Source organism: Ursus americanus, chromosome 4 (assembly GCF_024610735.1).
Source record: "Ursus americanus isolate L20-20 chromosome 4, mUrsAme1.1.p, whole genome shotgun sequence".
Taxonomy (NCBI): Eukaryota; Metazoa; Chordata; class Mammalia; order Carnivora; family Ursidae; genus Ursus; species Ursus americanus.
The window spans coordinates 81,781,772-81,798,256 of NC_142130.1; the positions used below are offsets into that span (position 1 = coordinate 81,781,772).

Genomic DNA, 16,485 nt, shown 5'->3' on the forward strand with positions numbered 1-16,485 from the left:
CTGATAGAGTGAGAAAGTAAAGAGAAAAGCTGAAATTCAGGAAATGCAGCACCTTCTAGAATATTCTGCCATTCTTTATGGTACGATGTGGCACCAAGATCATTGCATTTCACTATTCATTAAATTTGAAGAGCTAACATAAACAGGGCTGAGGGTCTTCGTTGTTGTTCTTCCAAAAACTCTGTATAATCCACACTTGTGAAGGAGTCACGACATTTAAGAGAAATACCAAGTATTACATCAAACATACACAGTAATTTCTGTAAACGAATTTTTACTCTGCTAATGTAGCTTACTTTGGCTTTCTGAATCTTTCCATAAACTTCACCATAAATAAATTACAATTTCTAGTTTCTATTATTTGTGTGTGTGTGTGATCATAAAAATTCAGGTAGGCTCCGAAATAGGTTTTATCCTACTTTTCCAAAATCAACAAATAATGGAAAATACTAAATGGGAACATTTTATTTATAGAAACTACGTATTTGAAAGATGTGAAAAGGTTTTCAATTACGAGAAAGTGACAGGAAGTTCTTTGTAAATTATAATTTTAGAATCACTGCAGATGAATAAATTCTCAAAGGCTGGGGTAATTTTTTAACAAAGAACAATCTAATCTAAATATTTAAATTTTTGTTCATAAAAAGGTAAGAGTTGGACATAAATGACACACATTTAACATTATTTGGTATAAAGGGCATTAAGGGTTGTAATTTTCTACCAAAGGAAGTTCTTCAGACTTTAGATGTGGGACCTATTTTTTCCTGAATTAAACAGCTCAACGTGCTAAAGGAAAAAAGGAAATCTAGTGTGCATTCAATTTACAAATGAGACTGGACATTTTCCACAAAGAAGTCTCATTAGTGACTGAATGATGAGAATTTTAAAAGACCAAAATGTATCTACCTACTAAAAAAATGGTACAGTAGGCACTCAATTATTAATAAATTTAATAAGGAAGTTACCCTTCGTAACTGAAGTTCTTCAATTTTTAGAAGTCTTTAAATTTTTTCCTCTATGTCAGAATTATTTTTATAAATGGTAAAGTCTTAATTACTTTTATGTTATAAATGACACTGCTGTTCGTAGCTGGTATTACTACCATAAGGTGCCCTTTTTCAAATTAATGAAACAAATTTGGGGTGATTACTCACAGGGAAACTGTCCATAGAAAGATTTTCTGTAATGGTTTTTAAAAAAAAAAACAAACTTCTGTAGTACACTTCAGGTCTGATACTGAGTTTAAATTTAGTCTGAGGTATATACTGATTGCATTTTGAGGTATCCTTACTATAAATAGTCATGTTACAATTATTACCACTATCCAAACTTGCTACTTTAACAAAGACACTCACAGGTAAAACCAGGTAAGAATCTGGTGTTCTTACAAAAAATGCTATTAGTGTTCAGAAATCGAGGTGTTCCTGTAGCTTCTGAAATTTTATACTTCTGAACATGTAAAAATGTTTATGGAATAAAGAGAACTAAAAGATGTTCTCTCATTAAGAGATATTATTTAGAAGTTTCTGCTAAGAAATCTCTGTGAAAGAAAGTACATCATCCAGTGAGCAAATTTGTTGACAGAGAAAATCTACTCTGAGCTATCACAAGAAAAAAACATGCAGATTGATATGCTTCTTAATTCTGGCAGCTGCCTTAAATTCAACTTTCTAAACACAAAATTGTTTAAATCTTCAGCAAAATTACATTTTATTTGTAGGCGGTTCTTTATCTTTGCCTTTAACATTCGATGCAATCTGGAATTTAATGCATTAGAATAAGCAACCAGCGAACACTATTTTGGTGCTTTTCAAATCTCCATTTCTGTAGGCCTCACGAAAACTTCTCCCTATGGGGAGAAAATTTACATAATTTCATCCCCTGTCTGTTTGCTTTGAAGCGGGGCCAGACTGGCCACCGCCTCATAAACACACACTGAATATTGTTCTTTTTTTCCAGAAGCAACAAAATACCTCTTGGTGAGACAGTATTTTTTTTTTCAAAGGCATATAAAAAGTCACCACTCAAGAATATCAGAAGGGTGTGTGTGTGTGTGTGTGTGTGTGTGTGTACACACTGGAATGTATTTGTTCTCTCCGGGAACTCTTACCTTCATTTTCTGTATTGGCCGGCACCGAGTCGACCCCGAAAGGATGCCAGGGCTGCAGATCGTCTAGGCTGAACTCCCCATTCACAGGAAGAAGCTCCACGGTGGTTTTCGTTTCTGTCAAAGACGGCATGAGGGCATCGTTTCCATAGCTGATTCTTGGTTCACTGATCATGTTGGCCAAGACATCATCCGAGTAGTTTTGCTCTTTCTGAAGCAGCTCATCTAAACAGAACAAAGCCACATGTAGGGTGGGTCACAGCAGCACGTACGACTGGAGCAGTGGCTGCCATTTCCTGTCTGCCAGACACGACTTGAACTGTTCTGCACACACGATCTCATGGAGAGCCATGAGCTGGGTACCACTGTCGGCTCATCTGGCAGATGTGAACACTGAGGCCCATGGCAGTGGAGCCACTTACGTAAAATCATAGCAATTGTCCAAGGCAGGATCTGAGCCCAGGGCGAATGGCTCCCACCTAGGCTGAGGCTCCGAAGGCTGTACCACTCCTCCCTACGATGAAAAGACCTCGAGCGCGAAATCTCCCTTTATTCCTCTGACATGGCTCTGGTATGCTGTGATCACAGAGGAATTGACAGTGTGCTCTGCTGAGGTGTTTGCCGGGACGTGGTGGCAGCGTGCAAGGGACAGTGACCATTCAAGCTGGAGGATGTAATCTAGTGAATCTCTCGTCCTTCCTTGAACACGTGTTAGGACAAGAGAAATGTAAGTGGGTGGCAGCCTGCTCAGTTCTTGAGTTCTCATTGTTGGGCCATGGACAAATCTGCCTCTCCCAAAGGCCCCCTAGTGCTGCATGATCTATGTTCTGAGGCAACAGAGAGGCAGTCCCCTTGCCCTCCCAGCGGTAACCTCTGCTCCAGCCTGCTCTGCTGTGGGCAAATCTTCCCTGCCTCCCAGCATCTGTCATGCCCTCTCAAGCCAAATTTCCTGCCTCTCCCGGCTACTGTTTCTCTTTTCAAAAAATGCTATCAGTTACCCCCCACCCTGCCTTTTTTAGATTATTTATTTGACAGAAAGAGAGAGAGAGAGAGAGAGAGAGATATCACAAGCAGTGGGAGCAGGAGAGGGAGAAGTAGGCTCCCCACCAAGCAGGAAGCCCAGTGTGGGGCCCCATCCCAGGACCCCGGAATCATGACCTGAGCTGAAGGCAGATGCTTAGCCAACTGAGCCACCCAGGTGCCCCTCAGTTATCCCCTTTTTAAAAAAACGGACTAAACAAAACCAACTTTATGGAACATAACTGACTTATCTCTAAGTTCTTGCAGACTAGTGAAAATTCCTACAACATACATTTCATTATTGTAATGCATTTCTTACTGGAAAAGAGAGCTGGGAATATAACCTTGTACTGATTGGAATCATTGCTTTAAATACCGGGTTATCACAAGATTTGCGATCACATCTTATGCTGCCACAGTTCACCAGGTTTTTCTGTGGAATATATTTTTTAAAATTAGACACCCATGAATAAATAGCATGTCTGCTATTAAAAATGATATTAACCAGAATATCTCATCTCCCGATCACACCTCTGTCAAGCGTTTACTGTATTATATATTTCAAACCAATCACTTAGGTTAGTTAGTATTACTGCCGCAGAAAATGAAAATAAAATTAGCATTTAAATTTGATTTGTAACATTTTCCTATCATCCTTCACATTCTCTTTTAAATTGAAAAAAAATTTTTACCTGAAAAATTAAAATTCTGTTCCAGCAGGTCAATTAAAACAATTTGATAGAATAGCATTAAAAGCAGGAGATTAATATCTTTCTATGGAGTCAGTTTTATTGCGAGATATCATTTTAAATGATGAAATCCCAAGACAATCAGTCCTTCTGAAGTCTAATTTGAGTTATAATTCATAGCTACTTGCTGCAGTCCCATTCTAAAATTCAATATTTGATGCTTGTAATGACCTTTCCCATGCAGATGAAAGGGCCCCACTAGATGTATTCCAACTTTTTCATGTCTTACAGAGTCATGGGCAATGGCTAATAACTTAGCCAATGTCTGCTTTAATAAATTAAATGGGCATTTCTTTTATATAAATCTTATGTTCCTGACTGTTGAGCACTTACAATACTAAAGAGATGATCTTCTGGAATAATTATTGGCGCTCACACGTTTGTCTGAGAGGGAGTAACCTTCGCCAGCACGATCTGCTCTCGGCCCCACCTGGAGGCATGTTGGTATCTTTGCGGCATTTACTGTCACTTAACGTCTCCCTCCATCTGGAAACTGTTTCTCTTTGTTGTGCATACTCAGGACCAAGCTGGTTCCCTGTGACTTCTCCAAGCAACTCCTCTTGTACCTTTTTTCTAATCTCTTCATCCCTACATTTTCTTTTTGTATCTCCATCCATCTCTTTCTGCAATTTTTCATTTGGAAATCCCATCCCCTCTTGAAACTCTAAGGATGAATCAGAAATGTATTTCCCCAGTGTTCACTTCTCCCACTCTAGGTTCTATATATGTCTAAGTTTCCTGGGTCTATGAGCTTACATCTCCCATGAACTCCATATGTACAAAACTGAGCTCGAGGCCCCCTTGCTCTCCCTCCTGCCTTCCCCTGTTGTAGTCATGGCAGAGCTCTGATCCCAGCCACACGTCTAAAACCTTCATATCCATCTGTGGCTCTATTTCTTTGTGTCCCATACTTCTATTACTGACAACTCCTTTTAAAATTCCATTTCTGGATTCTCTTATTCATTTCTCACTCCCCCTTTCTACTATCTTCCTCCCTTGAACATCATTACTTTCTGCTTTCATAACTGTGAAGTCTCCTGTTGTTCCCGCTCTACTTTTTGTCCCTCTGTTCCCCGTATCTTTTTGTGATACTGAGGAACGGCTCTGCCTCATTTCAGTAACTCCCCATTCCCTACTGAATTAATCCCAAACACTACTTTGCCAGATATTAAGGCCCTCTGTGATCTGGGCCCACCCCATCTTTTTTAAAAAAGATTTTATTTATTAATTTGTCAGAGAGAGAGAGAGCACGAGCAGGGGGAGCAGCAGGCAGAGCAGGCAGAGGGGGAAGCAGGCTCCCTGCTGAGCAAGGAGCCCGATGCGGGACTTGATCCCAGGACCTGAGGATCATGACCTGAGCTGAAGGCAGCCGCTTAACCGACTGAGCTGTCCCAAGGGCCCACCTCATCTTTCCAGCTTTGAGGCTCAAGCTCTTTGCTGTATACAGCTGTGATACAGTGATTTATAATAAGAAATCTGTATTTGGTCTTCGTAGGCACAGAGCTCCTAAAACCCTTGGAATTTCATAGATGATGAGAGGAATAAAGGTATCTCTCGTTATGTTAGGAAGTGACTTTTGAAAAGCCTGTAGGTCACCAAAGGATGGGGGCTGGTCACCAGAGGAACTAACCATGTGATCAGAGGGTTAGAACTTTCAGTCCCACCCTCTGGGAGGGGAGAGGGGCTGGAGACGGAGCTCAATTGTCAATGGCCAATGATTTAATCAATCCAGTCTAATTAATGAAACCAAGACAGACAGGGTTCCGGGAGCTCTGATGTGGGGGTGGAACGTGCTGAAAGCTCCAAGTCCTTTCCCATAGACTTTGTCTTCTGTCTCTTCTACTTGGCTATTGCTGGGTTATATCCATTTATAATAAACCAGTAATCTAGTAAGTAAACTGTTTCCCTGTGTTCTAGCTAATTAATAGAATCTGAGGAGGAGGTGGCTGTAACTTCTGATTCATAGCTGGTCATCAGAAGCACAGGTGACACCTGGACTTTCAACGGGCTGTTGGGGGCGGGGCGGGGGAGTCTTGTAGGGCTGAGCCCATAACTCTTGTGGGATCTGCACTACCTCGAGGTAGATAGTGTTGGAATTGGGTTGAATGGATTGAATTCTCCAACTGATGCTGGAGAATTGCTTGGTGGTATGGGGAAAACCCCACAAATTGGAACTGGACCCACAGCTCAGTCTTGGATTATCCCTAGATGGGACTAGGCATTCCCATCAGGGCACCTTTGTTCTCTGTTCCTGCTACACGGGAAGATCATCTCTGCTTATTTAAATTATACGAACTTTTGAAAGCCCAGCTCAAATGCCCTCTCCTCTATAACTCTCTTCTTAACAACTTTATGAGGGTTATGGGCATTACTATTTTTATGGGACAGGACACTGAGGCTGGGAGGGATGACCAAATCCCATTAGGATCCCATGGCCAGTGATCCTCAGTGCTGAAGTCCTAGCTCTGGGCTGCAGAACGCCCACCTCCCTGCCTGTAACCCCCACAGTGCCAGAGCAGGGCTCACTCCTGGTCTCAGCACTGGATCGCTCATTTGCAGAGTGATTATAAGCCTAACTGTTCTAGAACGTTTTCCACTTATAGGGCTGCAAGCAGACTCAAACACCAGCAGCCCTATGGAATGGTTATTGCTTTTGCGCCTCTGAACAGGCATTTTCCAGGCGCCAGAGCTGAAGGGAGTCCTGTACCCATCTCAGCCATGGCAGTAAAAGGGGTAGAGCAGGAAACAGTCACAGTGGAAAATCTTACGTCTTTACTCCATAAAATATCCAGGACATTTTTGGGTTGCAGCAAATCGCGGTGCCTGCTTTTTTCTTTTATCTCTTATACTGTTGGCAGAAAATTTCCTTCAAATGGCCACTAAAATGTTGAGCCCCATGGTGGTTAATTTTCCTGGTTTATTATAGTCATGTTCAGAAAATGAGAGAATGAAACATTCAAGAAATGTTACATTTTTGGCAGAGTAAAAAGCTCTTAGGCTTTTTTGGGGGGGGGTACAAAATAGCAGAAATCCATGTTTTAACCTCAGTTTTTAATGCAGGAGACTTAGAAACAACCACCTCTGGTTATTTCATTTGGAACAATGAAGTCTGTGTGGTTTTTAAGGGGCAAAACGCAGGTGAAATGACAGATGCTCATTCGTGTGGGTAGGATTCCATTCCGCGATCATAAAATGTCGAAGGCAGCCAGCTACCTCTTGACATTATTAAGGGCTCAGGATTTTACCAACGGCAAACACAACTGGCACCGGGCAATTCTGCCTGTGATTAAAACACAAAAATACAGAGCTACATATGATTATTTCCGTGCTCACTCTGAGTGGGGCTTTATCTTTGAATTCTGTGGTTAAGACTCATCGTATAGAAACCACACGTCTAGTACGTTAGTGCCCCTGATGGATTACCTGTCTATCTGAATTAATTTAATATTTTATTGCAATGCTTTGATGGCATATATTGGTTATTTCCAAAGCTTTTAAGCATCTAAATTGGCCAGCTGCTGTATTAAACTAAGACACAAGGTTCATTTCTCCCCTAAGACTCTCTTTTTTTTTCCTTTCTAAAAGCTACTTGTTATTGCCCAGAATTACAGCAGCTATCTAGGGAGTTAAATTTATTTTCTTCTATAATACCCAGCATACATATATGTAGTTAGAAGTGGAAATATCTGGGCGCTGGGTGGCTCAGTTGGTTAAGCATCTGTCTTTGGCTCAGGTTGTGATCTTGGGGCCCTGTGCTGGGCTCCCTGCTTAGCGGGGAGTCTGCTGCTCCCTCTCCCTCTGCCCCATCCCTGTTCATGCTCTTTCTCTCTCTCTCAAATAAATAAATAAATAAAACCTTAAAAAAAAAAAAAAGAAGTGGAAATATTTAACTGAATTCGGTGATGGTCCTGTTTAACCTACAGCTTAAACAAAACAGATACTCAATTTCAAATATGAAACATACAACAAACCTTGTCACCTTGCCCTTTTAAAAAATGTGTTGAGGACCTATACTAAGCATACTTACTAGTTGAGAGAGAAAAAAACACCTCACCATATAGTTATCATAGTAAATATTTAAAATATTTTGAGGTGATGGGAATGAAGGAGTGTGGAATCACCGTATTCTACACCTGATGCTAATATCACACCGTGTGTTAACTGGAATTTCAATAAAAACTTACATATTTTGAAGAAAGCAGCTTCAAGAGAGTCCCCCAATAGTGATATCATCCTCAAATGACTAAAATATTTTGTTTTTGTGGAAGCAATATACTTCTATGATAATTTGAGAGAAATGACCCCATAAAAGGATTGCTGAATGGGAAACAGATGAATTCTAGATGCCTCTTTATATTATTAATCCACTAGCCAAACTCCTTCTGAAGTTTTAACTGCCGTATTTCAGGCTTCGAGAAAATATAGTTTGTAAACATTAAATCAGTTCTCTTTTACAAGCTTCAGTTACAATCACTGAACTACCTCTTACACTTTTTAAATATGTTTGGGGTGGGGAGGCTCAACCTCAGCCTCTTCCCCTAAACACACAGCTATTAAAGGTCTAATCTGGAGACCGGCATAAACTGAGGTTCTCTAGGCTTGCTGGGTTTTCTCTATAGGATCGAAACTGTGGTGCTATGATTATTTTTTCTTCTATTTTCTGATTCTTCTGGTTCCTGCTGGAAAAATATGTATCTATCTGTAGCCTCTCCCCAAAACAGAAATTTCCATTCAACTTTGTCTATCAGGGGATTCTCATATGACCCATTCTTATCTCTTTTTTTAAGTAAAGAAGAAATCATAATATAAATGTTTCTCTACGGTGACCTGTCCATTTGTTTTCACAATTCGCATCTTTTTAATAAATATTTGCTTCTGCATCTGAAAGAACTGAAGGGTTACAACTCTGTGCGATGCCCCCCCCCCCCCCCGCCACTCCCAGCAACCACCACAGCTGCACTGGGAGTATCTATAAAAGGGATGCAATTTTCCCCCAACCAAGAAGCTCCGCTATGAATCCGCTGTCATCCATTCTAGGCATTTTGCCCACACCAGGCCTATGAGATCAGATTTAATTTGCTAATCACAGTGCTGTGCATGTCTGATTCATGGCTCAGCACATAACTGCCACGCTGGTTCATTACACTGAACGTTGCCACGGACTCTGAAACTCCCTACGGCTTGCATTCCTCATCCATAAAACTGGAGGAGGTTGGATGGATGGTCTGAGCAGTTCCTCCACTTTGAATCCCGTTAGCTGTGCTCTTGTATGTAGGTGTCCCCCCCCCCCCAGAGCTAGGGAACCAGAATCTGCAGGCCACCATGGCCCCCAGGGGATCCTCAAGCATGTTACAGACGAACCACTGCCACAAGCTGTGCAAAGGCATCACTGCACCATGGTGTCGGTCATCACCTCCATGACAGACACAACAGGGCTCAACACAAGGTGTTTTGAAAGATGAGCATGGCCCACGAGTCATACCGCCAGAGGAAACCTGACTCCCAAACACCGTTAAGTCATGTTCCCAGAACCCAGCCCACTCTGCGGCCTTGAAGCTCTCATGCACGACAACGCTTCGGAATCAGAAAGCCACAGGAAAGAAAAGCCTGGTTATGAATTTCCTTTTTTGCCAGAACATTTGTCAGGCAGGAAATGACACAGGAGCCAGAGCAGGGAAGTGTTCAGGAAACAGGTCAGTGTTGTTCAGACTATCTGCGAAAAAGAACATGCACTTAAAAGTGTAGAGGGCACCAGAAGACACACTTCAGCGCTGTGCTCCCCCCTACTGAAGACCAGCCCTAGCGGGTGACGATTTTACTTCTAAGCATGGACTTACCTATAGTTCAGTGGAGCAGAAGCTGTTTATTTTTATGGTTCTTTTTGGTGGGGGGAAGAGAAAGAGGGAAGGGGAGAGGGGCAGAGAGAGAATATATATATTTTTAAGATTGATTTATTTATTCTAGAGGGGGAGAGGGAGAGCGAGCACGAGCAGGGGGAGGGGCAGAGGGAGAGAGAGAGAATCCTCTAGCAGACTCCCTGCTGAGGGTGACTTGGGGCTCGATCCCAGGACACTGAAATCATGACCTGAGCTGAAATCAAAGGTCAGATGCTCAGGCTGTATTACAGAGCTGTCATCATCAGGACAGTACGGTACTGGCAAAAAACAGACACATATGTCAACAGGACAGAACAGAGATCCCAGAAATGGACCCTTAACTCGATGGTCTACTAATCTTTGACAAAGCAGGAAAGAATATCCAATGGAAAAAAGTCTCTTCAACAAATAGTGCTGGGAAAATTGGACAGCCACATGCAGAAGAATGAATCTGGACCACTTTCTTACACCATATACAAAAATAAACTCAAAATGGAAGAAAGACCTAAATGTGAGACAGGAATCCATCAAAATGCTAGAGGAGAACACAGGCAGCAATCTCTTTGACCTCAGCCCCAGCAACTTCTGGCTAGACATGTCTACAGAGGCAAGAGAAATAAAAGCAAAAATGAACCATTGGGACTTCATCAAGATAAAAAGCTTTCCACAGCAAAGGAAATAGTCAACAAAACTAAAAGGCAACTTATGGAATGGGAGAAGATATTTGCAAATGACTTATCAGATAAAGGGCTAGTATCTAAAATCCATAAAGAACTTACCAAACTCAACACCCCAAAATAAAAAAATCCAGTCAAGAAATGGGCAGAAGACATGAACAGACATTTCTCCAAAGAAGACATCCAAATGGCAAAACCACAATGAGATACCACCACCTCATACCACTAAGAATGGCTAAAATTAACAAGTCAGGAAACATCAGATGTTGGAGAGGATGCAGAGGAAGGGGATCCCTCTTACACTGTTAGTGGGAGTGCAAACTGGTGCAGCCACTCTGGAAGACAGTATGGAGGCTCCTCAAAAAGTTGAAAATAGAGCTACCCTTTGACCCAGCAATTGCACTACTATGTATTTATCCAAAGGATACAAACACAGTGATTCGAAGGGGCACATGCACCCCAATGTTTATAGCAGCAAAGTCCACAATAGCCAAACTATGGAAAGAGCCCAGATGTCCCCAGATGTCCATCGACAGATGAAGGGATAAAGAAGAAGTGGTATATATATATATATATATTATGGAATACTACTCGGCCATCAAAAAATGGAGCAGAAACTGTTTAAAATGCTGATTTGGGGGGAGAAGCGATGTGGTCTTCAAGTGATTACTGCACATGGTTGGATGTCTTGATCTGTGTGTGACTCATGGGACAGCCATACTGTGGCAGAACTGTGTCATGCTATGACATCTTGAAAGCATGAGATCAACCGTACAAAGATACCTTCCACTTCTGTGGCCTTTTCAAATCCATTGGCTCATTTGTTACCCACAACAAAATCTTTATCGTGGGATTCCTACTCCACTGACAGTTGAGCAAACTGTGACATCCCTCTTGAGAAATACAGTTATCAAGTGGCAGAACTGAGATCCAAACCCAAGTATGCTGATTCCTAGTCAAACATTTTCATTATTCCATGAAAAATTCTATTTTGTGGCTGACATGGCTATTTGATTAATGACTATATTATAGAAATATATACACATCTAACATCATGAGCATCCTGTTTCTCATAATTTTTGATAGATTTGGAAAACTGATGAATTCAGTGGTTATCTTTTTTTTTTTTCGTAAGAAGGAACCAAGGTAAGAGACTTTAGCCATGGGCCAATGTCACAGAGCTTCTAGACAGTGGAGAAGCAGGGCTGAAAAGCCAGGTGGTTCACAGCTGCACAACCATGCACTGCTCCCTACTCTAACTGAGGGAGGCCTTATGTGTCACCTCCATTTTGACAGCCCACCCTCAAAGCAGTTCCCCCTCTGGACACCCATCTCCTGATTCTTTAGATTTCCCTTTCTCCGGAAGATTGGCATAGATACGATAGCTATGTGAATGGTCATTAGGTTTCACCAATTCTGCGTCAAACTGGATAATGTAGATGCCTTTGGGTTTTGAGCTATGTAAATGGTTGACCAGCAGACTGACTCTGCATACTTAGCCTAAATATCCCCTCTCATCGACAGTGTAGGGACTAGAATACTGCAGCGGCCAAGAGAGCCGTGGAGGATGCTGCCACGTTTCCAACTTGGGAAAAAAATTACAGACATATTATCATCAAGTAATGCTGTTCCATAAACCCAGTTTTTATTTTGACCTCCAGAAAACTGGGTCAGTCCTCTCACTTTTAGCCACACTATCAATCTTGAGAATCTCTCACAGTCTCTAAATCCAGACCTCACCTCTGAATTTGGGTTTATTTTTCTTTAGTAGATTCTTGGCATAGATTTTATTTTATTTTATTATTATTATTTTTAAAGATTTTACTTATTTATTTGACGGAGAGAGACACAGCCAATGAGAGAGGGAACACAAGCAGGGGGAGTGGGAGAGGAAGCAGCAGGCTCCCAGTGGAGCAGGGAGCCTGATGTGGGGCTCGATCCCAGGAACCTGGGATCACGCCCTGGGCCAAAGGTGACGATTAATGACTGAGCCACCCAGGCGCCCTAGATTCTTGGGCATAGATTTTAAATGAAGCATGCTTTGTCCACTCATGGCAACAGACTCTCCCTGAGGACACACAAACATGGCTACACATCACTTGTGAGAATATTCCCTATCCCAAGAGACACTTCCTGAAGGATTGCTTGTCCAGCTTAAAAAGACTTTGGCTATTAAGGAAGTCCCTTTTCACCGAAGACAAATTTGCTTTTAACTTTCAAACAACAGAGATCAAACAACTTAGATTTACCAATGGCATTGGTCAGAAATCGAGATAAGTCAGTCTGGCTCCCTGGCATCTAAAAACAGATTAAAGCATTTCTTCTTCATGCTTACTTGTAGTTTTTGTGCCAAAGTTGTGATCCTCTTTCCAACTACCTTAGGAATCTTGGTCCTGCCTGGGTAAAGGTTGGCAGTCTAAGCAATCCCAAGGGGAAATATCTTCTGAAGTGTCCACCACAAACCAACTTTACATATTACAGAGAGAACCTCGGCAAGCATGCTGTGTTGAGGTTGTAACTTGCACATGCAAGTAAGTGTCTTTGTTTTGAGGAAACACACAGTGAAGAATTTAGGTATAAAGGACCAATATGTCTGCAAGTCACTCTCAAAAAAAGAAGTTTTATGCAATATTTTCAGAACTCTCCTTTAAGTCTGGAATTCTATTAAAATAAGAAGTTCGGCATGGTGGCACTAACCCTGTGGTATCAGTTTTAACCTGCTATCTGTCTGGAAGTTTTCCTCTGGTCGATAAATAGAGGAACAATGCATAGCAGACCATTAACGTAAGCAGATACAACTACACGTCCTCTGCGAAGTAAAATAAAAACGAATGAACATTTTGATGACTCCTCTCCCTTACACAGAAATCAATGATCTCATGTGATTTTTCAGGCGAGGAAACACTTGTCTTTTCACATCCGAGAGGAAAAACTGACTCTCCTGGGCTAGTTGAGAGATGTGTACTTTTACTGTTAAACTTAAGGAGTTTCAAAGTAATTATGATTATGAGGCATTTTCTCTTCAAACCGATCTTTAAAAGAGCCTAGAGGCACCCGGGTGGCTCAGTCAGTTAAACGTCTGCCTTTGGCTCAAGTCATGATCCCAGGGTCCCAGGATCCAGCCCCGCATTGGGCTCCCTGCTCAGTGGGGAGTCTGCTTCTCTCCCTCTGCCCCTCCCTCACTCGTGCTTTTTTTCCTCCTCTCTTGCTTTCTCTTAAATAAATAAATAAAAAAAATCCTAAATAAATAAAGGACCCTAACGCCTCTAGTATAGGCGAGGACTTCACCTTGCTTCCTCTTTTATATAAAAATATGACATTTGGTAGTAATTACAAGAATAACACATATTTGGTGCAAAAAAACTGCAGAAAACAAAAGAAATAACAATACTTCACTCACGATCCCACCACCATGATAGCCAAGGGTCATGTTTTCTTTTTTAAATAGTTTTGTTCTTTACAAGATTATTTCAAATCTTCAATCACCACTTTATTATCTGATTTTTATGACTGTGGTCATCGAGAAAGCATTGTGTGAGGGTGCTGGAGGGGGCCGGGCGGCCTCTGGAATTGCATCGATCAGGTCTGAGGGCACAGACGTGGAGTCACTGGGATGAATTTCCCTCCAGTTTCATTCCCCAGTATGTAGTTTGCAATTTTTCTGGTAGGCTCTTCTGCATAGCTGGGGCAGGTTTTTGTTTTCCCTTCTAACTAAGTTTTCGGATCTAGAGCTAATCAGAAAAATGAAATAAAACCTGAGGCTTGCTCTAACCTGAGGTTAGCATCACATTTCGTTTTTTAAAAACTGCTAATGCCTTTAGTGAGGACAAGGAAGCAAAACAAGAAAGGTTATTTTTTGAAAAAGCTACTGAAATGACAGTTTTATGGCTCTTGCATTTTTATAAAGGTCAAGTCACTCTGGCAATTGCACACAATCCGAGCTCATAGTTGCCTGGAGCCTTTGCTGCTGGTGTTGGGGTGTTCTGGGCATCCACCCATAACATCCCTTTCTTTCCACCTGAGCTCAGAGACAAGTAAGAGGGAACAGTAGAGATGAACACATCGCCTTTACTTCCGATGAGGCCAGGCCCTTACAAACCCACACGATGCTTTCTTTGGGGAGTGCGTCATGTACAGGGCACATGGCTTGTCACTCTGTACTCTCAGCGGCACACAAGAGAGGGGGTCTGAGGGATGCGCCTACGACCGTGTCCTGCCCAACCTGCACCATGTAAGCGGAGATCCTGTCTGATCAGCACAGTCCCCCAGACTTGTGAGGGAAGCCTTTCTTGCCTGGGTAAGAGACATCCTGGGGCCGGACCAAGGGAATGGGACATAGTGCCCCCCTCAAGAGCTAGCAGTCATTCTCTGCTGTAGGCCGGAGAAAGTGCATCCTGACTCACTCACACCTGGTAAATACCTCCTTGATGGAATTCTGTATTTACAAGGCTGTAAATACAAGGAGCTCATGGTAGAAAGTACGACTTTCAACATTCATAAGTCGTTAATTTCACTCAAAGAGCCTAAAGATTTATGCTGACAATTAAAAGGGATTAATAGGCAAGTGTGGATAAGATCAGTGCACACACACACATACACACACACACACACATCTCATGATGAGGGAGGAAGAGATCTTGTTCCTGCAGACAGCACATCACGTTTGTAGACATGATAGCTTATTTGAAATATATGTTTATGCGGATCAAAAAAAGCCCACATCAGTCTCGTATGTTCTTCTGCACACTGACCTACTTATGTTTTCTTTAACACAAAACTCGCTCTGTACCAAACATTTCTAGAACAGCCATGGTCCTTCCTCTTCTGATGAGCTGAGGCGAACGCTCACTCAACAATGCAGGCCTGGAGATGGAAATGCTTGGCATCTGGGACTTGGGAGACAGATGGAAAGCGTCTGTCTTAGGGAAGCATTAATAGTGCAGAGGTGTGGAGAAGCTGAAAGAACTGACTTGAAGGAAAATAATCTGAAGCCAAGAAAAAGAAAAGCATTTTGTCATTAATGAATGAGCTGGTTCATTTATCTACCTGTTAGCGATCCTACCCTCTTCCAGGCCAGCGCAGGAAATAACTAAGGCAGTTCCTTTTTACTCAGAGCTCATGGCCTAGAGGAAAGGTGGGCACACAAGTAATTCCCTGCAAGTGCTACAGGAAGGGGGACGGACGGAGTGAGAAAGAGACGAGCGTGGATTTTCCAGCTGGAGACCGTGGGCGATGCTGCTCCGGAAGAGAGACTGCTGTCCTGGGAGATTCAAGTGCACGTACCGAGGGACAGAGAGCAGGCCGCCCAGAGACTGGGGCTGTTCTGGCACAAGGGAAGTATGAAGGAAGCAGCTTCGATAGAAGCCAGGGGCTTTGGTTTGTGGAACAAAGAGAGGAGAGGAACACGCTGACCAGGTGTATATAATTCACAGAATCCAGAATGTGGGCATTCTATAGACTCTGCGGATACCTGCAGTTCATTTGCAGGTAAACTGTAAAGAAAAGAAAGGCATGGGGGGGACACCTGGGGATTATAAGACACTTGAGAGACATGTCAACATTAAAAACTGGGGCAGGCTGTACACTGGAATGATAAAACCAGAAAGACATTTAAGGAAGTGATACGAGGAAGAACGGTGCTCTTTTGATGTGAGTGGGGGTGGGGGAGGTTGTGACTGGGATGGGGCAGAGGAGCTACTGGGAGGCTGTTGATGATTTTTTTTTTTTTTTAAAAGATTTCATTTATTTATGTGACAGAGAGACAGCCAGCGAGAGATGGAACACAAGCAGGGGGAGTGGGAGAGGAAGAAGCAGGCTCTCAGCGGAGGAGCCCGATGTGGGACTCGATCCCGGAACACCGGGATCACACCCTGAGCCGAAGGCAGATGCCTAACGACTGCGCTACCCAGGCGCCCCTGATGATTTTTTTAAAAATTTATTTATTTATTTATTTGAGAGAGGGGGACAGAATGAAGGTGGGAGGGGCAGAAGGAGAGAGAGAGAGAAGCAGACTCCTTGCTGAGCAGGGAGCCTGATGCGGGACTTGATCCCAGGAC

General features: G+C 42.5%; 1 protein-coding gene across 6 annotated transcripts in view; it reads right to left on the reverse strand.

The window, feature by feature from the left end:
- The window catches only part of APP (amyloid beta precursor protein), a 256,673-nt gene that overhangs the window by 23,500 nt on the left and 216,688 nt on the right, over positions 1 to 16,485 (reverse strand). For all 6 annotated transcript variants that reach the window (XM_045785475.2, XM_045785474.1, XM_045785473.2 and 3 more), the window contains one exon: positions 2,111 to 2,332. In XM_045785475.2, the coding sequence (XP_045641431.1) occupies positions 2,111 to 2,332 (222 nt within the window). The remainder of the gene's footprint in view (positions 1 to 2,110; positions 2,333 to 16,485) is intronic.